Source organism: Oncorhynchus gorbuscha, linkage group LG18, assembly GCF_021184085.1.
Source record: "Oncorhynchus gorbuscha isolate QuinsamMale2020 ecotype Even-year linkage group LG18, OgorEven_v1.0, whole genome shotgun sequence".
NCBI lineage: Eukaryota > Metazoa > Chordata > Actinopteri > Salmoniformes > Salmonidae > Oncorhynchus > Oncorhynchus gorbuscha.
In genome coordinates this window covers 54,001,250-54,026,720 of record NC_060190.1, presented here as the reverse complement: position 1 = coordinate 54,026,720, position 25,471 = coordinate 54,001,250, and the positions used below count along the sequence as shown (strand labels likewise).

The 25,471-nt window shown below is 42.0% G+C and overlaps 2 protein-coding genes and 1 pseudogene across 15 annotated transcripts in view; all 3 read right to left on the bottom strand.

Annotated features, from left to right (window-relative positions):
- Positions 1-4,459, bottom strand: part of LOC124003692 (eukaryotic translation initiation factor 4 gamma 3-like) — a 66,697-nt gene extending 62,238 nt beyond the window's left edge. For all 13 annotated transcript variants that reach the window (XM_046312211.1, XM_046312212.1, XM_046312216.1 and 10 more), the window contains exon 1: positions 3,866-4,459. In XM_046312211.1, the coding sequence (XP_046168167.1) occupies positions 3,866-4,029 (164 nt within the window). In that variant the 5' untranslated portion in view covers positions 4,030-4,459. The remainder of the gene's footprint in view (positions 1-3,865) is intronic.
- Positions 4,460-6,033: 1,574 nt separating this feature from the next.
- The window catches only part of LOC124003413 (endothelin-converting enzyme 1-like), a 50,059-nt gene continuing 30,621 nt past the window's right edge, over positions 6,034-25,471 (bottom strand). For both annotated transcript variants that reach the window (XM_046311658.1, XM_046311657.1), the window contains 16 exons: positions 16,518-16,730; positions 16,069-16,229; positions 15,674-15,820; positions 15,261-15,326; positions 12,513-12,701; positions 11,499-11,641; positions 11,159-11,273; positions 9,751-9,861; positions 9,553-9,651; positions 9,191-9,268; positions 8,891-8,994; positions 8,481-8,591; positions 8,186-8,253; positions 7,560-7,750; positions 7,270-7,365; positions 6,034-7,091 (listed from right to left, as the gene is read on the bottom strand). In XM_046311658.1, coding sequence (XP_046167614.1) covers positions 6,915-7,091; positions 7,270-7,365; positions 7,560-7,750; positions 8,186-8,253; positions 8,481-8,591; positions 8,891-8,994; positions 9,191-9,268; positions 9,553-9,651; positions 9,751-9,861; positions 11,159-11,273; positions 11,499-11,641; positions 12,513-12,701; positions 15,261-15,326; positions 15,674-15,820; positions 16,069-16,229; positions 16,518-16,730 — 2,069 coding nt within the window. In that variant the 3' untranslated portion in view covers positions 6,034-6,914. The remainder of the gene's footprint in view (positions 7,092-7,269; positions 7,366-7,559; positions 7,751-8,185; positions 8,254-8,480; positions 8,592-8,890; positions 8,995-9,190; positions 9,269-9,552; positions 9,652-9,750; positions 9,862-11,158; positions 11,274-11,498; positions 11,642-12,512; positions 12,702-15,260; positions 15,327-15,673; positions 15,821-16,068; positions 16,230-16,517; positions 16,731-25,471) is intronic.
- LOC124004412 lies at positions 7,893-8,044 on the bottom strand (annotated as a pseudogene).

Here is a 25,471-nt window from a genome sequence, read left to right as displayed (position 1 = left end):
ATAGAGGACTCGTTTTACTGTGGATATGGATACTTTTGTAACTTTCCTCCAGCATCTTCACAAGGTCCTTTGCTGTTGTTCTGGGATTGATTAGCACTTTTTGCACCAAAGTACATTCATCTCTAGGAGACAGAACATGTCTCCTTCATGAGCGGTATGATGGCTGCGTGGTCCCATGGTGTTTATACTTGTTCATCTGTACAAACAATAGTACACGTGGTACCTTCAAACATTTGGAAATTGCTCCCAAGGATGAACCAGACTTGGAAGTCAACAATTTTTGAAGGTAGGCCTTGAAATACAGCCACAGGTACACTTCCAATTGACTCAAATTATGTCAATTAGCCTATCAGAAGCTTCTAAAGCCATGACATCATTTTTGGGAATTTTCCAAGCTGTTTAATGGCACAGTCAACGTAGTGTATGACCCACTGGAATTGTGATACAGTGAATTATAAGTGAAATAATATGGCTAAACAATTATTGGAAAAAAATCGCTTGTGTCGTGCACACAGTAGATGTCCTAACTTACTTACCAAAACTATAGTTTGTTAACAAGAAATGTGCGGAGTGGTTGAAAAATGAGTTATGATTCCAATCGAAGTGTATGTAAACTTCCGACTTCATCTGTATATTTAATAAATTTGCAAAAATATCTAAAAAGGTATTTTCACTTTGTCATTATGGGGTATTGTGTGGTATTGAGGGGTAAAAAAACAAAACAAATGAAACCATTTCAGAATAAGTCTAACAAAATGTAGAAAAAGTCAAGGGGTCTGAATCCTTTCCGAATGCACTGCAAATCCTTTGCCTTGCCCATTAACTTCTGAATTGCACACGTACACAATCCATTTCTAAATTGTCTCATTACTTTAAAATCCTTCTTTAACACATCACCTCTTCTTCATCTACACTTATAAAAGCAGATTTAACAAGTGACATCAATAAGGGATCATAGATTTTCATCTGGATTCACCTGGCCAGTCTCATGTTTTGTTAACTCAGTATAAACATCACATAAAGTTGTCTAGATAAAAGCACCATACACAGGAGAATATAGAGCATACATACAAAACCACACTCACATTACATCAGTCTAGATTTGTATAAAGCTCTTTTGATGGTGGACATGCTAGCTAGCTGTTGTGTGGATAAGTCCAACTTGTCCGAGAGCAATGGTCCAAAGAACTGCAGACTGCCTTGGAAGGCCATGGTTGTGCCAGCAGATGCAGGTCCCATTGGTCATAAGCTTTGGCTGCTGCTCTGGTGCACCCCTGGAGGCTGGTTAAAACCTGTTTTATTGCACTGATGTAGGGTGGGAAGCCATACCGTGGCACAGTTGTCCAGGTGAGTTATCATGGTGGTAGTAGATTGTCAGGAGGCTGCCCTTGGAGACAAAGTCTTTAGAGCGGCATGCCCAGAAAGCCATTTCCCTGTGACCAGGCCAGCATGTTCATTCCAGTGTAGGTGTGGGTCCAACTTCTTCCCCAGGTACTTTAAGCAGTTTACTTGTTTGTACGTTTTTTGTCGTCTGTTATTGTAATAGATTTGGCTGTGTCTCAGCTTTTGTGGGATGCCAAACAGCATTTCCTTGGTCTTATGAGGGTGTAAGGAGAGCAAACTAAGACGCATGCCTGTTGATGTCGTTTGACACTGCCTCCTCACACTCCCTGGTGTATTTGCTGAGTAGTATAGGATTGTCTCATCTGCAATTATGTATGCAGCATTTCTCCAGCACTGATGGAAAGTAATTTATGTAAATGCAGAACAGCAGGGATCCAAACACATTCCCTTGTGGGACTCCATTCACCACAGGTACCTGGGCTAATTGCGTGCTCTGCAGTTTGTACTGACTTCTCCCCGTAAGTATGATGTGAATCACTTGATTGCAGTACTGTCAAAGCCTAGTTTCACAGGCTTCCTCTGGAGTGTGGTTTGGTGTATTGTCAAAAGCTTCCTCCAGATCCAAGAAGAGCTGTGACCTGGCTGTTACAAGCCGACTTGATATCTTCCACAACCTTTTGCACTGCTGTAGATGTGCATCTTTCTAAAGCAGCGTTGATAGGCTGTAAATAGGCCGTTGAGTGAGAAATAGTTGGCCACCTGTGTCTGCACCAGCCTTTACAACACTTTGGAGACAGCACAAAGAACTGATACTGGACGGTAGTTGGCCACATCCGATCTATCCCGACTTGGTGTTATATAAGCCGTTATCTATTGACATGGGATTTCCCCAGTTAAGATTAACAGGTTGAGGATATGAGTCAGTTGACTCGCTATCACTGTGGCAGAGTCCTTTAGAAGCCTGTAACGTTGTTAATGTTATTAAGCATGGATGAAGTTTTGATTAATGTCTACAATTTAACTGTTCTTATTGATTTTGTAATAGTCATTTCACAACTTGAAGAAATGCCTTTGCATTGATTTCGTTATTTTTAAGTCACTCAGATAGCATAAGAACACGGCATAAGCTATGGCAAAATGTGTAGAATTGCAGGAAATGTACTTTAAAACTGGAAAATGTTCTCTGCCTCAAGGCTAAATGTGTAGAATTGCAGGAAATTTGCTTTCAAACAGCAACATTTTGTCCTTGCGGCCAAGAGGGCGTCCTCTAAAACTTTTGGTCGGGGACTGCACCATCGAAGATGATAAGACTCACAGACTAGCAATCAGGAGACAATACTTCCATTATGACTGGACATTAGATCAAAAAAATATTGTTTTAAATCATAAAAAGACACTAGATCCTAACTTTAAATGGCCGGATCAAATGAATTAAGATTCAAAGTTGATATTCACAAAGTTCATACAAATCAAGCAAGGCACGTTGTTAGGAGATCCAATTTGGCAGAACAATTCCACTGGCTGGAATCAAAAGTGTTCACAGGGACAAGAGGTTTCTGAAGTGAGGAAAATGCTCTTGATTAATTTCTGTTTTAAAAAAAATAGATACGCAGTGACTTGACATAGGCTTACTGAATGTCATTCATACAATGATACATGCATAACCCCAAATAAAATAGAAATACCGGTAAACCCATACTGGATCAAATGCATTACACTGTAACGTTACTACAGTTGCTAACGTAGCTACCAGCAAATATGTATGTGGCGTCACTACCGTGTCAATATGGGTATACCGGTGTGGCACCGGTTGCCATCTACTACCCGGTTTAACTACGGCCTAGCTAGCTAGCTAAATAACGACAGTTAGCATTCCTTTTATGGATACCGGGGAGAAGGCCCAACTTAGTTAGCTAGGTTACTACTGTACCCAGCTAGTTTACATTCACTCATACGAGGTAGCAATACTATAGTTTTAGGATGATTAACAAGTACGTTTTGATTGCTACAAAATATAGTCCACCCAAACCCTCTTACAAGATACTGCCTGACCCGAATAAAATAGTTCGCCAATATGTTAGCCGGATGTGCTAGTTATGAGTCTACAGCTGCTAATATGAATGTGGCTGACTAGTTAGCTAGCTACCGGTAAACTGAACAAAGCCGGTGAGGTGGCCTTCTAGAGTTAGCTAGCTAACGTTACGCCAACTCGTGAAATTGTGTCTAGTTGGCCAGCTTTTCTGATCCCCACAAGCACAACAGTTAAAATGCATTGGCCAACAAAATTAATTATCTGCAGTTTATCGAATTTGACAAGCTAGCCATTTAGCAGATTGTCAATAAATAACTATAGTAATATGTTAGCTAGCTAACTAACTAACAAGCTAAATGTCTCCTCCCTATTCTTCAAAACATCAGTCATTGACCCGCACCCAACCGCTCACCAATACGTTACCTAAATGTTTCTCCCCCGAATACCTGACCAAGAAGTGGCAGGGGTATTCTTGTCAATGAAGGATACTGAGGAGGCGGCAGGGTGTTCAGTTGAGGAGCGCCTGGGGCTCCCGACGGTAAAGACACCGAGGTCAGGGTAGCCCGCAGTTGGCTCGACGGAGACGGGCCAGTTCCAGGTCCACTTACTGCGACAGTGGCAGGTTTTGGGACTATTTTCGCCGGCAAACTCATTGCAAAAAAATAAACCAAGGAAAACAATACACTAATAAATACTGATACAAAATATATCTAGCTTTCATAAATATAGCAAGCGTTGAATATGATTGAAACAGGCCGCAAAACCTTTAGCCGACACTAGGGCTAGCTAGCTATTATAGCAACTCAGAATAGCTTTTTTTCATGGAAAGTCGCTGTTCGGGTCTGTGGTGCTATTCATGGGGACGGTGGGAGGTTTGCCTCCCTTGCCCGCCCGGGACCTCTGCAGATCCGTTTCAGTTCTTCCGAACACTATCACCGGCGTCTTTTCTCCTTCGATAATTTAACATTTGTTTTCAACAACTGATTTTTCTATAATCATTTTTTCCACGGAGATGGGAGACTTCGTCAACATGGCGTTCCGGCCGCTTCCAGTCCGGTAGGACAGATGATTCGGCTATTCTCGTCCAATTACGGGTATGTACGTCTTAACTACAGCTATTGAAAATGACGCTCATTTGTTGCATTCATGTGGCCAATAACCTGTACTGACTGGCACATAGGCCTACATTAATGTATATTGAGTACTGCATTATTTTTGTTCTAAATAACTACGCTTTATGATTTTTTTTTTAAAGAATTAATGTTATTTATTATTTTAACTGTAGTGGCTGTCTTGAAGTGTGTGTGTGTAAAAATAAACGATCTCCTGCTATATGTATGGGGTCATTCTCAAGAACCACTCAATATATAAAAATGTAATCAGGATCAAGTACAGTCATCTGTACACATAATGATGGACCGATGGTGTATTTACTGCCAGAAGGCAGAAGTGAAGTTTGTATTAGATCGTACTGTACTCGGTACTATATTGTTTATGTGCAGCGACATCTAGCGTTGATAACCACTATTAATTTACTTTAATTGTTTTGGAATACAACGGAGGCTCGTCATTACGTTAAAGGTGTCGTTATGAAGCATCAGATGGGCCATCGAAATAGATGGGTCATATAAAAGAACGGTGACCACATTTCTATGAGATAAGAACAATTAGAGAAGTAACGTCAACAGAGAAGTCATGTAATGTATGATCAGACACAGAACGGTAAAACTATTTTTGTTACGTGACTTGTTCAATGGTTAATATACTGAACAAAAATATCCACGCACCATGCAACACTTTAAAAGATTTTAGGGAGTAAGAGTTCATAGAAGGAAATCAGTCAATTGAAATAAATAAATTAGGCCCTAATTTATGGATTTGACTTGACTGGGCAGGGGCACAGCCATGGGTGGGCACAGACTCGTCCACTTAGGAACCAGGCCCACCCAACCAATCAGAATGAGTTTTTCCCCACAAGAGGGCTTTATTACAGACATAAATAATCCCACCCCTCAGAAAATACCACAGGTGAAGAAGCTGGATGTGGAGGTCCTGGGCTGGCATGGTTACACATGATTTGCGGTTGTTGGATGTACTGCCAAATTCTCTAAAATGACATTGGAGGCAGTTTATGGTAGAGAAATTAACATCCAATTCTCTGGCAACAGCTCTGCTGGACATTCCTGCAGTCAGCATGCTCCCTCAAAACTTGGCATCTGTGACAAAGCTGCACATTTTAGAGTGGCCTTTCATTGTCCCCAGCACAAGGTGCACCTGTTTAAAGATCATGCAGTTTAATCACCATCTTGGGGCAGCAGCGTAGCCTAGTGGTTAGAGTGTTGGACTAGAAACCGAAAGGTTGCAAGATCGAATCCCCTAGCTGACAAGGTACAAATCTGTCGTTCTGCCCCTGAACAAGGCTGTTCCTCAGCCGTCATTGAAAATAAGAATTTGTTCTTAACTGAATGGCGTAGTTAAATAAAGGTCAAATAAAAAAAATTAATTGATATGCCTCACCTGTCAGGTGGATGGATTATCTTGAAAACAGAGAATTGCTAACTAACAGGGATGTAAACAAATTTATGCTCAACATTTGAGGGAAAAGCTTTTTGTGCATATGGAATATTTCTGGGATCTTTTCATTCAGCTTGTAAAAAAAAAATGGGACCAACACTTTAAATACTGCGTTTATATTTTTTTCAGTACTTGCATTCTTAAATAAAGGTTAAACAGTACATCCCTGAGTTTCAGAATGCTCTGAATTAATATTTGTTTAAATATGTCTCTTATATCAGGTATTTACCAATTATGTGAGGGTCACTTTCTAACAACACCACTACTGCATACACTGGAGACATTAACCCAAATCAGTGTTAGGTTTTGTTGATGCAGAAACAAGCTAGGCCTACACATTGGGCTTATTGACCGGATCAATCATGTGCAATAATGAAATATGGCTTTTACAATCCACTTATGACAGTAACTTGTATTATCCTGTAGATGTGATTGACCGTTTCCTCTGGATTATATCTCAATCCAAATCCAGGAATTGCAACTCTTCATTTTCTTTTGCAGTCAAGAAATATATAGTAACTGAAGACACAACACAGAGGTGGATTGATATAACTGATACAAACAAATAAATGTCACTATAATGCATATGACAACTTCATAAAATCTGATTGAGAGAAGTTCCCATTAGTGTTCTCCTTTTTATAACCATTCCTTTGGTTTCCAGTGTTAAAATTGTCCCTCCATTAAGTGAACACGAAGGCACATTTTCAGAGTTCCATTGAGGAAAGAGAGGCTGATTTCTATAACAAATTTTCTTTATGAAGAGAGTTGGATCTGGCTCAACTTCCAGCTTCAGTCCTCATTAAGGACACTGAGAAGTGTAGTGGGTAAGACAGCTGGATTTTCAGTGGTATTGAGACCAGTACTCTCCTTCCTTAGAGACTTTACCACTGCATCTATTTTTGCTCCATGTCCCCAGTGTCCATTTTGCCACCTGCCAGACCTACCTATGTGTAGCTAGGCATCACCAAAGCTTACACTTATGTTTAGGGTTCATGGGGGCATCTGCCTTGCAGCCAAAGTGCTTGGAGAACTCATGGGAATTGGAGATGGTGCCAATAACTCGAAATCTCGGCGGACTGTGTGGATCTGTGATGATGCCCTCATGCGAGCTTTCCGGAGTTCGAACTGAGCACCATACCTACACATAGCAGGAAGCACAGACACACATTATTAAGGACTTTAGAGTGAATAATCCTTCATTTACATTCTCAATGTAATAGGTCATTCAAATGAATCCACAATGTTGAAGGCAGGCATGCTAGAGAATGCATTACTACATTTGCCACAGACATGGAGATACTGTAAGTGGCACAAACCTGGGCAAATCCAACAAAAAATAACTGATGATTTGTCATCCCTAGGGCAGGCAGAGTGGCCTCCTCTCCATTCTTTGCAATCCAGTTCACATAAGCCTTCAAAGCAGACAAGGATCATGTTACAGGCAGCATGCATACAGGCATATATCTTGCCCTCAAATGTTCCAAATACTGTATCTCACATTGAGGATTCTGAAACGTCTGCACATTTACTGTATGTGTGCTTGTAAGTTGAATTGTCAAGTCTACTTTCCCCTTAGCCCACCCTAACACCTCCCCATCATACAAACCTTGTAGGCAGCCTTCAGGCCACCATTGTCAGCTATGTTCTCTCCCAAGGTGTGTTTTCCATTGAGGGCTTCCTTGTTGATGCTGTAGTTACTGTACTGCTCCACCATACACTGGGTCTGCTTCTTAAAGGCCTCCACAGATGAGTTCTTCCACCAGGAGCGGAGGTTCCCATCCTTGTCGTACTCCCTCCCTTTAACATGAAGCAAAATATGCTTCAGAACGGGAGACCAAATTTGAAATCATAATGTGCCATATGTTTGATTGGTGGGATGCTTACAACTTACAGTCTATAATATATATATATTATTATTATTTTTTTTTTTTTTTGGGGGGGGGGGTGTATGAGTGCGGACACAGTCCCCCACTACCACAAATTATGCAGTAGAGAATTTGAGGGATCAGCTCATCCAGAGTGCAAAGGCCGAACCTCGCCCTGGGTGAACCTCCTTCGTGAATAAAGTGTCTCCCCTGCCAGGTACTGTAAGTGTACAGCCTAGCTATATTTCTAAAAAGAGAGTCTTAGTTTTTACCAAACTTCTATAGTCACATCATTTTATTCTGAGTCTCCCATATAAAGTAACAAGAGTTAACACACTACAACTTATATGAAAATACAAAGTCTTACCTTGGTCATCAAAAGCATGTGTCAACTCATGTCCCATAACTACACCAATCCCCCCAAAGTTCAGGGCCCTGGAAATGTATTCAACAGTTTAACAAAATCATTTCAAGTAAATAAAAGCATGTTATAACAAAGCAATTACATTCTGAGCTATGTGAAGACACTCAAGGAGACACCACACACACACTGTATACAATTCACGCAAGTACAGCGTGCACACACACAAATGTGGTGTACTTGTATTTTTGCCAAAGATGGGCCGGTATTAAGGGACTGAATAGGCTGAAAAGGGACCTACTTTGGCCATGAGCGGCTATAAAAAGGAGCTTGAAGGATTCCCGCGGGGAGCACCATCTCATTCTTGGTAGGATTATAGTATGCATTAACCGTAGGAGGGGTCATGCTCCACCTGTATATGCAAGACAAAATATATAAGACATAGAACATAAATCAGAGATGAGGGTGGTAACCAGTCGTTGACTCTCCCCTACCCCCTTAGCTAGGCTGTTGACTAGAGATCAGTGTGAAAGCATTAAAACCCTAAGCTGCTCTCTTACACTATGTAGTGAGAGAAAAAGATCAGTTCGGATGAGGGAAATTGGTTGCCAGGGAACATTTCTGGGTGCCAGTACTATTCTAGTGTCAGCAGAATGGGAATTTGTAACCATCAGAGAATTTGATCTCTTCTTTGGAGAGGCGAGCACTCACTGATCTCTGTTGGGGGTTTTCCTTAACTGGTCCGCAGTCACTCTGGCAGAGAAGTTGTAGTACTGCATGACATTTTGAAAATACAGGTCAGACACCACCTCAAACTGAGAGAGAGGGGAATCAGGTTAGAAGGCGAAAGAGGTTCACACACAAGATACTGTAAGACTGGCAACCCTTCTCAGAACCAGGGTGTCTTACAATAAGACAACATCAATGAGTTGGGTCTTTTAATTAACATATGAGACATGGACTTCATAATATAGAAGTATGCATATTCAATGTAATCACATATTTACCTACATCATTGAACACTTTGTCAAGCTCCTTGGGGTCCATTATGAATTTTGGATATCCAACCATGTTGTAAATGGCTTCAGCCTATAACAGAGCAGATGAGGTGAATTGAGACAGATGCTTATACCAGATGGCACTGCAGAGTTCTGTTTCACTAACTGATGATAAAGCAATAAGGACTATGTTTTCTGTGTCCTGTCTGGCAATCTCTTATGGAATACAATAGAAATCCTATCACTGCTACATACCTTACGTTAGTTATAAGGCAAGAAACATTTCCAGAGTTGCTAATCTGTGTAATGACAAGTCTCTCACCCCAGCAGTGGAACACTTTCTACAAGTTAGTCAAAGCAACCCATCTCTCCCACCTTCTCTCTGGCTGCCTTTTTGGTCCCCTGATCCATCCAGTCCACATACTTCAGGCTGTCCTCAAATGCCCATTTGATCTCAGAGACCATATCTTCTGCCTGATAGAAATATAGGGAAAAGGAAAGGCTTGTCAAAATCTCACCCAGGGGCAGTTCACAGTGTAGGTAGGTGTGTAGGCGATACCTTGAAACACTTACAATGGCCTTGCTGTCCTCAGCAAAAGTGGCTTTGACAAAGAGGGCCCCGAGAGCAAAGCCGAGGGCACTGTCTGTGTCGCTCACGCACAGCTTCCAGCGTGGGGTGCAGCTCTGAAACATCACACCAAGCACATTAGAACTATGACATCAAACCACCTACACACAAGGTAGCACTGTCTCTCAGACTTAAACACGGCATGATACTAACGTAGTATCAACCCAGTCTAACTGTATTAGCTTTTAAAATGCTCCTCAAGCATGGAATAAGTAGTAAAGTGTTGGTTTTTCTTTTGAAGTAAACAATATTTCCTTGGAATCCATAATCTTGCAGCTATGACTTGGAGGTAATGCCAGGCCTTTATCAGAGTGTGGGGAGACAGCCCTTTTAGAGGGGAATGTGCTGACTGTTGTTTTTGTGAGACTCTCCGAGATTGGCAATAGGACAGCCCTCTCGCCCAACTTCCCCTCGATTACAGGGAATATTAGAATCAAACAGAGTGCAGACAGAGGAAGGGGGAAAGGGAGAGGTCAACAGAGTGGAAACGGGTGAGTGAGAGAACAAGAGATATGAGTAGAGACAGGGAAAACAATGACAGTGAGTGATGGGTAGAAAGGGAGGGGTGCTAAAAGTGTAGTTTAGAGGGTCTCAGGAATTGTGCACACACTCCCCAGGACGAAAATGCTCTTGGTATGTTCTGACAGTGTGACTCCAGAGCAAAGCAAGGCAAACAGGATCTTTCTCAGATAAGGGTTTGGATAGCTGGAACACCCACAACACAGCAGATAGCGCTTCTGCTAAAAGCTATGTGCCTAATGATGACAGTGACTCAGCTAAAGTATTTCTTATCATCTCCTTGTTTAATTAAAGGGACACTTTGGCAGAGACCCTTTATCTACTGCTCCAGAATCAGATTAACTCTTGGATACCATTTTTATGTCTCTGCGTGCAGTTTGAAGTAAGATGCTGACTAGTGCTAGAACAATTGCTAACTAGCGTTGCTTGTAGATAGACTTTGTTATTGCACCATGGGTAACAATAGTTGGCATTGACTCACAAAATTACCTTCAACTTCATTCATACTGGATGAAGAGACAAATAATGGTAATCCACGAGTTCATCGGACTCTGGAGCATTAGATAAAGGGCCTCTGCCAAAATCACAAAGTGTCCCTTTAAGTTTGCCCCTAACAAGTGCACATCTCATTAAGTTTTATCTATGCCAATTTCTGTTTACAGTTTACTTTATAGCCACTAATTTATTTATATCTGTGCTATAAGCAAGTATCGCTTTACTTCTTGACTGAGGCAGCAGGAAAATCTGGTCCCCCTCGAGTACCCTTATCTGTAAGTCTGTTGATAATTTCCCTGCCAGCTTACAGCCATGACGGTTTCCCCATCTCTCTCTCACCTTCTTGGTTCCATACATGACTTCAAAGAAGCGCTGCTCAGCATCCTGGAACTTCTTGTCCAGGATGGACACCATCTTCCTCACCACCTTCATGATCATGTAGTTGTTCAGGACACTGCTCAGGTAGGAGTAGATTCATTCATTACACCATATTAACATTTCAGGAAAGGAAGTAAAAGGTTATTCTAGTTTGCATAATGTTTTATAATGTCCCCTGTGCTGCTCATATAATATCCCTTTCCAATCGATATGAAGTCACCCCAATGGTTACTTTAATTACAATGCGTTGTCCATCATCAATATGAATGAGTGGAAGGCAGGGCTTGGAAGTGATTCTAACCTCTTGTTAGTGCTTGCAATGAGGTCAGAGACCTTCTGGAGGTAGTCCTTGGCGTACACCACCACAGGCTCGGAGTCATTTAGAAGAACCGGAGCAAACACGTCTGTGAGGTAAGGCATCCAGTCCACCGCAGGAGCCAATGTCTACCGACACACAGAAACAATGATACTGTCAACATCTACTCGTGCACAGATTTGCATTTCTTTTTTATAAATCAGCAGGTATGAACAGAAAGTAGGAAGAAAGACCTTGGAGAAGGCACTGGTAAACCAAAAATGCAATCTATGCAAAATACACTTGTTGATTGAGACAGCCAGTTGTGGAAAAAGTACCCAATTGTCATACTCGAGTAAAAGTAAACATACCTTAATAGAAAATGACTCAAGTAAAAGGTCACCCAGTCGAATACTACTAGAGTAAAAGTATTTGGTTTTAAATATACATAAGTATCAAAAGTAAATGGAATTGCAAGAAGTATCAAAAGTAAAACACAATCATTTGAAATTGCTTATATTAAGCAAACCAGATGGCACAATTCTTGTTTTTTACATTTCTTTAAGGATAGCCTGGGGAACACTACAACACAGACATAATTTACAAACGAAGCATGTGTATTTAGTGAGTCCGCCAGATCAAAAGGCAGTAGGGATGACCAGGGATGTATTCTTGATATGTGTGTGAATTGCACCATTTTCCTGTCCTGCTAAGCATTCAAAATGTAACAAGTACTTTTGGGTGTATGGGAAAATTTATGGAATAAAAAGTACATTATTTTACTTAGGAATATAGTGAAGTAAAAGTTGTCAAAAATATAAACAGTAAAGTACAGATACACAAAATTACTTAAGTAAAAAATACTTTATAGTACTACTTAAGTACTTTACACCACTGGAGACAGCTCAATCTGGAAGTCATCTACTGTATGTTTGTATCTGGTGATACTGCAGGTGGACATGGTGTTGATGTTTGGATCATCTGAAGTTGCAGAGAGATGCAAGTCATTCTGGGACTGACCGCCAGATCCTTTGCCTGGATCTTATGGTAAATTAGCTCCTCGTCCCTCCTCTCCTCCTGGGGTACGGTGATGTTGGCCAGGGTGGTCTCAAAGTCCACAATTTCCTGCATCAGCGATCTGGATGTCTCCTGTGAGCCCCCCAACAGGACCCCTAACTCCACCAGGAAGTCTAGGTATGCATTCAGATACTGCAAAGACCATGTAGGCAGCACAGAGGGAGAGATGTTGGTTAAATTCAATTAAAAACACAACCCAGGACTAGGAAAATACTGACTATTACAAGCAGAGCATTATCCCTTGAGCTATACATTCTTTCTCTAGTATTTCTTCATTTTCTGTCCAAGTGGCATACTATAGGGTTTGTACTGTCCCTTTGGTTGTTTTTAATAAAAAAAATTACAAATATTTACACATGTTAAGTTTGCTGAAAATAAATGCAGTTGACGGTGAGAGGACGTTTATTTTTTTGCTGAGTTTATATTTAAGGGCCCTTAAATAAATCCTCTAAAATATATGAGATCAAAAACCGCACATGGGTGTTTTCAGACCATCTGGAAACAATTGTTTTCTACAGGCAACTGCCAAAACGTATAACCTCAGAAAAAAATAACTTCTCTAAGCTCCAGAAATTAACAGTAAAAAATAGATAGATGGAGCTTCTATAGAGGAGAGAAGGGCTGCTCATCGAGAGGTAGTGTCACAGACGAGGTCAGTCAGTCAGTCATTGTCCCAATTTATACAACTGGTAGGTCTAATCATGAATGCCGATTGGTTAAAACCGCATTCCAGCCTGTGTCTATTCCACAAGTTACCACCTAAATCTATGATGTAGAAATGCCCAGGGGCGCAACTTTGGCTTTAGAAGTGGGGGGGACATACTGTGTATATACAGTTGAAGTCAGAAGTTTACATACACTTAGGTTGGAGTCATTAAAACTCGTTTTTCAACCACTCCACACATTTCTTGTTAACAAACTATAGTTTTGGCAAGTCGGTTAGGACATCTTCTTTGTGCAAGACAAGTCATTTTTACAACAATTGTTTACAGACAGATTATTTCACTGTATCACAATTCACTAAGTTGACTGTGCCTTTAAACAGCTTGGAAAATGCCAGAAAATGATGTCATGGCTTTAAAAGCTTCTGTTAGGCAAATTGATATCATTTTAGTCAATTGGAGGTGTAACTGTGGATGTATTTCAAGGCCTAACTTCAAACTCAGTGCCTTTTTGCTTGACATCATGGGAAAATCAAAATAAATCAGCCAAGACCTCAGAAAAAAAATGGTAGACCACAAGTCTGGTTCATCCTTGGAAGCAATTTCCAAATGCCTGAAGATACCACGTTCATCTGTACAAACAATAGCATGGAAGTATAAACACCATGGGACAACGCAGCAGTCATACCGCTCAGGAAGGAGACAGAATGCGTCCGCTCAGCAAGGAAGAAGCCACTGCTCCAAAACCGCCATAGGAAAGCCAGACTACAGTTTGCAACTGCACATGATGACAAAGATCGTACTTTTTGAAGAAATGTCCTCTGGTCTGATGAAACAAAAATAGAACTGTTTGGCCATAATGACCATTGTTATGTTTGGAGGAAAAAAGGGGAGGTTTGCAAGCCAAAGAACACCATCCCAACCATGAAGCACGGGGGTGGCAGCATCATGTTGTGGGGGTGCTTTGCTGCAGGAGGGACTGGTGCACCTCAGGAAATGATGGCATCATGAGGGAGGAAAATGATGTGGATATATTGAAGCAACATCTCTAGACATCAGTTAGGAAGTTAAAGCTTGGTCGCAAATGGGTCTTCAAAATGGACAATGACCCCAAGCATACTTCCGAAGTTGTGGCAAAATGGCGTAGGGACAACAAAGTCAAGGTATTGGAGTGGCCACCACAAAGCCCTAACCTTAATACCATATAAAAGATTGTGGGCAGAACTGAAAAAGCGTGTGCGAGCAAGGAGGCCTACAAACCTTATTCAGTTACACCAGTTCTGTCAGAAGGAATGGGCCAAAATTCACCCAACTTATTGTGGGAAGCTTGTTGAAGGCCACCCGAAACGTTTGACCCAATTTAAACAATTTAAAGGCAATGCTACCCAATACTAATTGAGTGCATGTAAACTTCTGAGCCACTGGGAATGTGATGAAAGAAATAAAAGCTGAAATAAATCACTCTTCTATTATCCTGACATTTCACATTGTTAAAATAAGGTGATCCTAACTGACCTAAGACAGGGAATATTTAGGATTAAATATCAGGAATTGTGAAAAACTGAGTTTAAATGTATTTGGCTAAGGTGTATGTAAACTTCCAACTTCAACTACAGATATTCCATTCAAAATCTGCTGTTTCCAGCTACAATAGTCATTTACAACATTAACAATGTCTACACTGTATTTCTGATCAATTTGATGTTGTTTTAAAATTGAATTTTTTTTTGCTTTTCTTTCAGAACAAGTACCTCAAACCTTTGAACGGTAGTGTACATTTTAGAATATTCACCTGCAAATCTGTCGCCACTGGATGGAAACCTAGCTACTGAAACAAATATCTAACGAGATACATTTCTCAGTAGTTCTGTGCCAATTTATGAAATTAATTTCCTAATTTAATCTGGCCTTTGTGTCAAGGCACTGATCTATTTTATGTCCTCCCTTACCCTGTCTTTCATCATGCTACAATTTAAGCCCATTCACCCAGTTAAACCCCTTGAGCCATAGTGCAGCCTCCTGTCAGTACCTTTGCATTGGCAGTTTTGTTGAGGTAATAATCCCGAGAGGGGAGCCCCAGCCCAGATTGATCCACCTGTACAGTAGGTAAGAGTAACAGTGCATGACTACCAGCTCACACCCCATTGAAACATTTCAGTGCTCTGAGCAAAGTGAGCCTGGGTCTCCACTGTAGCTTTGACAGTGTAGTATTGCAGGGTCTACAGTATACTGCAGCTTCGATTAACCATACAATTTCTAACATCCCCTTTAAAAGAAAGAGCAGGTAAATGTGCATGTAAATCCTCTCTGAATAGATCTGGGGATAAATTATGTTTGATGAATGTTCTACCAAATGTAAAGAGGAATGTAAATCAACTGCTAAATAAGTGAGGAGCCACTGTCTGGGCCTGGAGCCACTGGGGTGACTGGCTATCCTCTCACCTGAATAATATTGTGGTTGGAGCACTTGGAGTCTGTACTGACAAACACAGTGAAGAAGGGGGAGCAATGGTAGTTGGCTGACACTGTGCGTAGAACCTCCTGGAAATTGTTCTTGTCCCAGGAGCCAGTTAGGGCCCATCCTCCGGTCTGTAAAAATAAAATGTATGATCTCCTTCAGAGATCGGCTCACTTAAAACCTGAGAGTTCCTTAATATCAGGGCAATGGATACATTAAGGATCAATTTAAAAATAAAATTAAAAAAAACACAAAAAAAAAGGATCAACTATTTACATTAACTATGGCAAAGAATATGTTAGCACATAAAATGTGACATTATAGCTACATTGGGCCATGTCAGACGACTGGATGAGGATGCCTCGAGGAGTGAACTCACCTGATTGATAAGCTCCTGTAGAGGCTGAGCTCCTAATTCCTCGATCTTAGTCTCATTCATACACGCCTTGTAATACATCTGGGCATTCTCCTCAGCCTTGCTCAGCCCCTTCATGGCGGCATTCTCCTCAGCCTTGCTCAGCCCCTTCATGGTGGTGTTCTCTGCCATATACAACATTTTACAGTTAGGTTTTATCCAAACTTATCTTACAATGAAAGGATAACTGTTAAAGGCTTTCGTTTTTCCATTTATGTTTTGAGGTTGGACTTTAGACCGTAGAGCTCGTTATCACGTAGGTCACACCATTGGTGTCACCTTGTTATAGTCAGTATATGTTACACCTGTGCTGGTTGCCATCTCATTAGTGGTAAGGTGTTTCACCTGTGCAGGCCCAGATGCTATTTCAGAGTGGCTGGCCCAGTGCTCCATCCCCTAAGGAGGAATCTTACCTAGCAGGTGCTTCATGATGGCCATGTTGCGCTCCCATAGGTTGCTGAAGGGACCCCATCGGGACTTTCCCTCAGGGAGGGGGTTGTTCCGTACCCATCCCCCACAGGCAAAGCTGTAGAAGTCGTGGCAGGGGTCCACAGAACGGTCCAGGGCTCCAATCACAGCACTGGCCACAATAATGCATGGTTCTGTCCGACACACACCTGGGTGAGCTGCCAACGGAGTGGGACAAGCAGCTAAACATACTGTATCAAATATATTTTACAGACACTGATACTTTAGCCTCAACAGTTAGACATCACTATCGCTTTGATGAAACAACTAGTAAACTCAGCAAAAAAGAGAAACGTCCCTTTTTCAGGACCCGTTGTTTCAAAGATCATTTGTAAAAATCCACCAATCTTAATTGTAAAGGGTTTAAACACTGTTTCCCATGCTTGTTCAATGAACCATAAACAATTCATGAACATGCAGCTGTGGAACGGTCATTAAGACACCAATGGCTTATAAAAAGTAGGCAATTAAGGTCACAGTTATGAAAACTTAGGACACTAAAGGAGGCCTTTCTACTGACTCTGAAAAACACAAAAAGAAAGATGCCCAGGGTCCCTGCTCATCTGCGTGAACGTGCCTTAGGCATGCTGCAAGGAGGCATGACGACTGCAGATGTGGCCAGGGCAATACATTGCAATGTCCGTACTGTGAGACGCCTAAGACAGAGCTACAGGGAGACGGGATGGACAGCTGATCGTCCTCACAGTGGCAGACCACGTGTAACAACACCTGCACAGGATCGGTACATCACACCTGCAGGACAGGTGTTAACTGCAGGAGTTAACTGCAGCTCAGATTGCAGCCCAAATAAATGCTTCACACAGTGCAAGTAACAGACACATCTCAACATCAACTGTTCAGCGGAGACTTCGTGAATCAGACCTTCATGGTCGAATTGCTGCAAAGAAGCCACTACTAAAGGACACCAATAATAAGAAGAGACTTGCTTGTGCCAAGAAACATGAGCAATGGACATTAGACTGGTGGAAATCTGTCCTTTGGTCTGATGAGTCCAAATGAGAGATTTGTGGTTCTAACCGCTGTGTGAGATGCAGACAAGATGAACGGATGATCTCTGCATGTGTGGTTCCCACCGTGAAGCATGGAGGTGTGATGGTGTGGGTGTGCTTTGCTGTTGAAACTGTCTGATTTATTTAGAATTCAAGGCAAACTTAAACAGCATGGCTACCACAGCATTCTTCAGCGACACGACATCCCATCTGATTTGCGCATAGTTGGACTATCATTTGTTTTTCAACAGGACAATGACCCAACACACCTCCAGGCTGTGTAAGGGCTATTTGACCTGGAAGGAGAGTGATGGAGTGCTGCATCAGATGACCTGGCCTCCACAAATCACCCAACCTCCACCCAATTGAGATGGTTGGGGATGAGTTGGACCGCAGAGTGAAGGAAAAGAAGCCAACATGTGCTCAGCATATGTGGGAACTCCTTCAAGACTGTTGGGAAAGAATTCCAGGTGAACTGGTTGAGAGAATGCCAAGAGTGTGCAAAGCTGTCATCAAGGCGAAGGGTGGCTACTTTGAAGACTCTCAAATATATTTTGATTTGTTTAACACTTTTTTGGTTACTACATGTGTGTTATTTCGTAGTTTTGATGTCTTCACTACTATTCTACAATGTAGAAAATAGTACAAATAAAGAGAAACACTTGAATGAGTAGGTGTGTCCAAACTTTTGACTTGTACTGTATACAAATAACTATCAATAGAAAACAGGTCAAATGAAACGAAGTGCAGCTAGTTTGCTGTCTTTCCAGCTTCAGTTTGTAGTGATTGTGTTAGCTGTGTTGTTGTCTAGCTCCTCTGAACAACAGTGTCCTGCCGAGAGAGCACATTTTCTACGCCAGGCAAAATCACGCATCATTAGCTCATTGTTATGGATGTATCCAAATAAATGTCACTAGTAAACATCTTAAACAAACACAAATGCAGCTACATTGTTGTTATTCTGGCTGCAATGTTTGAAGTTAGATGTGGTTGGCAAGCTACTAAGCAAGGGACAAGAACATTGCCAGCCAGTATTGCAGTGGAACATTTAGAACGAACGACTGGGTTGCATCCATAGATACAGAACAAAAAGACTGAACGATTGGGTCGCATCTCTCTAGCAACTGAACCAATAGAATGAATGACCAGCCGGCTAGGGAAGCAACCCTAGATTTGTGTCGGGACTATATCTTGTGGAACGATTAAATTAGTATGAATACATTTATCAAAATAACAATGAAAATTTGTAAATCATTATTTGAATATGTTGGTAACTAGTTGTATAAAAGTGATACTGTCCTCGAAGCCAGTGTTTGCAGGATAAATTGGCACGTTTTGACGGCCCTCTACATTTTTATTGATTTATTTCACCTTTATTTAACCAGGTAGGCAAGTTGAGAACAAGTTCTCATTTACAATTGCGACCTGGCCAAGATAAAGCAAAGCAGTTCGACACATACAACAACACAGAGTTACACATGGAGTAAAACAAACATACAGTCAATAATACAGTATAAACAAGTCTATATACGATGTGAGCAAATGAGGTGAGATAAGGGAGGTAAAGGCAAAAAAAGGCCATGGTGGCAAAGTAAATACAATATAGAAAGTAAAACACTGGAATGGTAGATTTGCAGTGGAAGAATGTGCAAAGTATAAATAAAAATAATGGGGTGCAAAGGAGCAAAATAAATAAATAAAATAAATACAGTAGGGAAAGAGGTACCGTGATTGCTGGACTATTAAGCCCACCTGAATATAAACCGCAACCACAGAATTATTAAAAAATATGTATTTTGTACATAAATAAGCCACACATGTCTATAAGCCGCAGGTGCCTACCGGTACATTGAAACAAATGAACTTGGTCACTATCTTCCTCCTGTGCACTGAAACCACTGAAGTCATCTCCTTCGGTGTCAGAGATGAATAGCCTCAGAATTGCTTCATCCGATGTTGGATCGTTTTCATTGTCGCTCTCGTCACTTTCATCCGGAGGCAAATACCCCGCTGAGCTCATGCTGCCCCTTCAACACGCAGCAGTCCAGCCTTTCGAAACCCGTTGATGATAGTGGATTTTTTGACAATGCTCCACGCTGTCAGGACCCACTGGCAGACTTGACCATAAGTTGCTCTTCGCATGCAGCCCGTTTTAGTGAAGGATTTCTCCCCACTTGTCATCCAAGCCTCCCACTGAACAAGGAGCGCCACCTTAAATGCACGTTTTACAGTGATGTCGAGTGGCTGCAAATACTTTGGGCCATCTGCTTTTCTTCCCTCTGAAAACCTTTGTTGTATTTTTGCATTGAGTCAGTTCCTCACGCTGCTGTTTCCAACGTCTTATCATCGACACATTAAGGCCAAGCTCCCGTGCAGCAGCTCTCTTTCCTTTTCCAACAGCCAGATCGATTGCCTTCAACTTGAAAGCTGCATCATATGCATTTCTCCGTGTCTTTGCCATGACGAGGGTGACAAAATTACTACCGTAATCAGATTGATGGGAAGTTTGTGCGTGCTCGAAACCCAGTGGGTTTGGCGACAAGTATGGCGACAAGTATGAAGCGAGGGCCAGCCAACGAGAGTATACAGGTCGCAATGGTGTGTAGTATATGGGGCTTTGGTGACTAAACGGATTGCACTGTGATAGACTGCATCCAATTTGTTGAGTAGGGTATTGGAGGCTATTTTGTAAATGACATCGCCGAAGTCGAGGATTGGTAGGATGGTCAGTTTTACAAGGGTATGTTTGGTAGCATGAGTGAAGGATGCTTTGTTGCGAAATAGGAAGCGAATTCTAGATTTAACTTCGGATTGGAGATGTTTGTTGTGGGTCTGGAAGGAGAGTTTACAGTCTAAGCAGACACATAGAATACGTGGACAACTACAAATACCTATGTCAGAGCCGTCCAGAATAGTGATGTTGGACAGGCGGGCAGGTAAAGGCAGCGATCGGTTGAAGAGCATGCATTTAGTTTTACTTGTATTTAAGAGCAATTGGAGGCCACGGAAGGAGAGTTGTATGGCATTGAAGCTTGCCTGGAGGGTTGTTAACACAGTGTCCAAAGAAGGGCCAGAAGTATACAGAATGGTGTCGTCTGCGTAGAGGTGGATCAGAGACTCACCAGCAGCAAGAGCGACATCATTGATGCATACAGAGAAGAGAGTCGGTCCAAAAATTGAACCCTGTGGCACCCCCATAGAGACTGCCAGAGGTCCGGACAGCAGACCCTCCGATTTGACACACTGAACTCTATCAGAGAAGTAGTTGGTGAACCAGGCGAGGCAATCATTTGAGAAACCAAGGCTGTCGAGTCTGCCGATGAGGATGTTGTCACACCCTGACCATAGTTTGCTTTGTATGTTTCTATGTTTCGGTTGGTCAGGGTGTGATCTGAGTGGGCATTCTATGTTACATGTCTAGTTTGTCTATTTCTATGTTTGGCCTGATATGGTTCTCAATCAGAGGCATGTGTTAGTCATTGTCTCTGATTGGGAACCATATTTAGGTAGCCTGTTTGGTGTTGGGTTTTGTGGGTGATTGTTTCCTGTCTTTGTGTTTGTTGCACCAGATAGGGTTGTTTCGGTTTTTCCACGTTTATTGTTTTGTATTATGTTCATGTTTAGTTTTCTTATTAAAAAAACATGAACCTCAACCACACTGCATTTTGGTCCGCCTGTGACAGATGTGGTGATTGACAGAGTCGAAAGCCTTGGCCAGATCAATGAATACGGCTGCACAGTAATGTTTCTTATCGATGGCGTAAAGATATCGTTTAGGACCTTGAGCGTGGCTGAGGTGCACCCATGACCAGCTCTGAAACCAGATTGCATAGTAGAGAAGGTATGGTGAGATTCGAAATGGTCGGTAATCTGTTTGTGGACCTGGCATTCGAAGACCTTAGAAAGGCAGGGTAGGATAGATATAGGTCTGTAGCAGTTTGGGTCAAGAGTGTCCTTCTTTGAAGTGGGGGATGACCACAGCTGCTTTCCAATCTTTGGGAATCTCAGACGACACGAAAGAGAGGTTGAACAGGCTAGTAATAGGGGTGGCAACAATTTCGGCAGATCATTTTAGAAAGAAAGGGTCCAGATTGTCTAGCCCGGCTGATTTGTAGGGGTCCAGATTTTACAGCTCTTTCAGAACATCAGCTGACTGGATTTGGGAGAAGGAGAAATGGGGAAGGCTTGGGCGAGTTGCTGTGGGGGGTGCAGTGCTGTTGACCCGGGTAGGAGTAGCTCGGTGGAAAGCATGGCCAGCCGTAGAAAAATGCTTATTGAAATTCTCAATTATAGTGGATTTATCAGTGGTGACAGTGTTTCCTATCTTCAGTGCAGTGGGCAGCTGGGAGGAGGTGTTCTTATTCTCCATGGACTTTACAATGTCCAGAACTTTTTTGAGTTCGTGTTGCAGGAAGCAAATTTCTGCTTGAAAAAGTTAGCCTTGGCTTTTCTAACTGCCTGTGTATAATGGTTTCTAACTTCCCTGAACAGCTGCATATCACGGGGGCTGTTCGATGCTAATGCAGAACGCCATAGGATGTTTTTGTGTTGGTTAAGGGCAGTCAGGTCTGGGGAGAACCAAGGGCTACATCTGTTCCTGGTTCTACATTTCTTGAATGGGGCATGCTTATTTAAGATGGTTAAGAAGGCATTTAAAAAAAATAACAATGCATCCTCTACTGACAGGATGAGATCAATATCCTTCCAGGATACCCTGGCCAGGTCGATTAGAAAGGCCTGCTGGCTGAAGTGTTTCAGGGAGCGCTTGACAGTGATGAGTGGAGGTCGTTTGACCGCTGACCCATTACGGATGCAGGCAATGAGGCAGTGATCGCTGAGATCTTGGTTGAAGACAGCAGAGGTGTATTTAGAGGGCAAGTTGGTTAGGATGATATCTATGAGGGTGCCCGTGTTTAAGGTTTTGGGGAGGTACCTGGTAGGTTCATTGATAATTTGTGTGAGATTGAGGGCATCAAGCTTAGATTGTAGGATGTTGGGGGGCAATCAGTTCACATATGGTGTCCAGAGCACAACTGGGGGCAGAGGGTATTCTATAGCAGGCGGCAAAGGTGAGAGACTTGTTTTTAGAGAGGTGGTTCAAATTGTTTGGGTACAGACCTGGATAGTAGGACAGAACTCTGCAGGCTGTCTTTGCAGTAGATTGCAACACCGCCCCCTTTGGCAGTTCTATCTTGTCTGAAAATGTTGTAGTTTGGGATGAAAATTTCAGAATTTTTGGTGGTCTTCCTAAGCCAGGATTCAGACACAGCTAGAACATCCGGGTTGGCAGAGTGTGCTAAAGCAGTGAGTAAAACAAACTTAGGGAGGAGGCTTCTAATGTTAACATGCATGAAACCAAGGTTATTATGGTTACAGAAGTCATCAAAAGAGGGCGCCTGGGGAATAGGAGTGGAGCTAGGTACTGCAGCGCCTGGATTCACCTCTACATCGTCAGAGGAACAGAGGAGTAGGATAAGGGTACGGCTAAAAGCAATAAGAATTGGTCGTCTAGAACGTCTGGAACAGAGAGTAAAAGGAGGTTTCTGGGGGCAATAAAATAGCTTCAAGGTATAATGTACAGACAAAGGTATAGTAGGATGTGAATACAGTGGAGGTAAACCTAGGTATTGAGTGATGATGAGAGAGATATTGTCTCTAGAAACATCATTGAAACCAGGAGATGTCATCGCATGTGTGGGTGGTGGAACTAATAGGTTGGATAAGGCATAGTGAGCAGGACTAGAGGCTCTACAGTGAAATAAGCCAATAAACACTAACCAGAACAGCATTGGACAAGGCATATTGACATTAAGGAGAGGCACAGCCCTAATACCCGTGCCAATATCTTCCACACCAGCTTCTTTGGCATTATCACTTAATTATACCCATTCCAACAGCTGTTCCTATTCTTGCCCCTGGCATCTACAGTGCATTCAGAAAGTATTCAGACCCCTTGAATTTTCAATATTTTGTTATGTTACAGCCTAATTCTAAAATGTATTCAATTGATTTTTCACCTCAATCTTGACACAATACCCCATAATGACAAAGCAAAAACATATATATTTTTTTTTGCAAATGTATAAAATAAACATTTAAACAAATCACATTTACATAATTATTCAGACCCTTTACTCAGTACTTTGTTGAAGCACCTTTGGCAGCGATTACAGCCTCGAGTCTTCTTGGGTATGACACTACAAGCTTGGCATACCTGTATTTGGGGAGTTTCTCCCATTTGTCTCTGCAGATCCTCTCAAGCTCTGTCAGGTTGGATGAGGAGCGTGGCTGCACAGCTATTTTCAGGTCTCTCCAGAGATGTTAAATTGGATTCAAGTCCGGGCTCTGGCTGGGCCACTCAAGGACATTCAGAGACTTGTCCTGAAGCCACACCGGCATTGTCTTGGTTGTATGCTTATTTTGTTGTCCTGTTGGAAGGTGAACCTTCGCCTCAGTCTGAGGTCCTGAGCGCTCTGGAGCAGGTTTTCATCAAGTATCTCTCTGTACTTTGCTCCGTTCATCTTTCCCTCAATCCTGACTAGTCTCCCAGTCTCTGCCGCTGAAAAACATCCCCACAGCATGATGCTGCCACCACCATGCTTCACCATAGGGTTGGTGCCAGGTCTCCTCCAGATGTGACGCTTGGCATTCAGGCCAAAGAGTTCAATCTTGGTTTCGTCAGACCAGAGAATCTTGTTTCTCATGGTCAGAGTCCTTTAGGTGCCTTTTGGAAAACTCCAAGCAGACTGTCATGTGCCTTTTACTGAGGAGTGGCTTCCGTCTGGCCACTACCATAAAGGCCTGATTGGTAGAGTGCTTCAGAGATGGTTGTCCTTCTGGAACTTTCTCCCATCTCCACAGAGGAGCTCTGTCAGAGTGACCATCAGGTTCTAGGTCACCTCCCTGACCAAGGCCCTTCCAAACTTCTTCCATTTGAGAATGATGGAGGCCACTGTGTTCTTGGGGACCTTCAATGCTGCAGACATTTTTTGGTACCCTTCCCCAGATCAGTGCCTTGACACAATCCTGTCTCGGAGCTCTATGGCCAATTCCTGTGACCTCATGGCTTGGTTTTTGCTCTGACATGCACTGTCAACTGTGGGACCTTATATAGACAGGTGTGTGCCTTTCCAAATCATGTCAATCAATTTAATTTACCACAGGTGGATTCCACTCAAGTTGTAGAAGCATCAAGGATGATCAATGGAAACAGGGTGCACCTGAGCTCAATTTCGAGTCTCATAGCAAAGGGTCTGAATACTTATGTAAATAAGGTATCTGGTTTTATTTCTAATACATTTGCAAACATTTCTACAAACGTGTTTTCGCTTTGTCATCATGGGATTGATGAGATTGATGAGGATGTTTTAAATGTAATATATTTTAGAATAAGGCTGCAACGTGGATAACAGTATTTTGTTAGAAAGTGCTCTGGAATTTGGGACTAGTTGCAAAAGCTGAGGGACAGCCCACGGCATTTGGCAACTCCCTATGTGTTCTTCGGGAAAGGATGTGGAAAACATGTTTATTTTTAGAGGCATAATAATTCATAACCCAAAGTCCAATTCATCCATTCTGTCTCATGTCTACGTTTAAGGCTGTTTATTTCAGACAATAAGTTTTATGATTTTTAATCAACGATTCAAATTATAGCTGAATAAAAGGATTGGAAAGGTGAATGGTCTAGTAAAAGCACATTATTGTGCCGGTTCTTATAACAGATGATGGTAATTTGTGATGTGGGCTGATTGGTGGTTGAATATGAGCAAGTGGCATTTGGTTCCCTTTTCAAAATACAAGGAAATTAATACTGAGCTGAGAAAATACAGACGGTACAGTAAAAATGTGTACCTACGAAAATGTTGGCAGATTATATGAACACAGAAGAG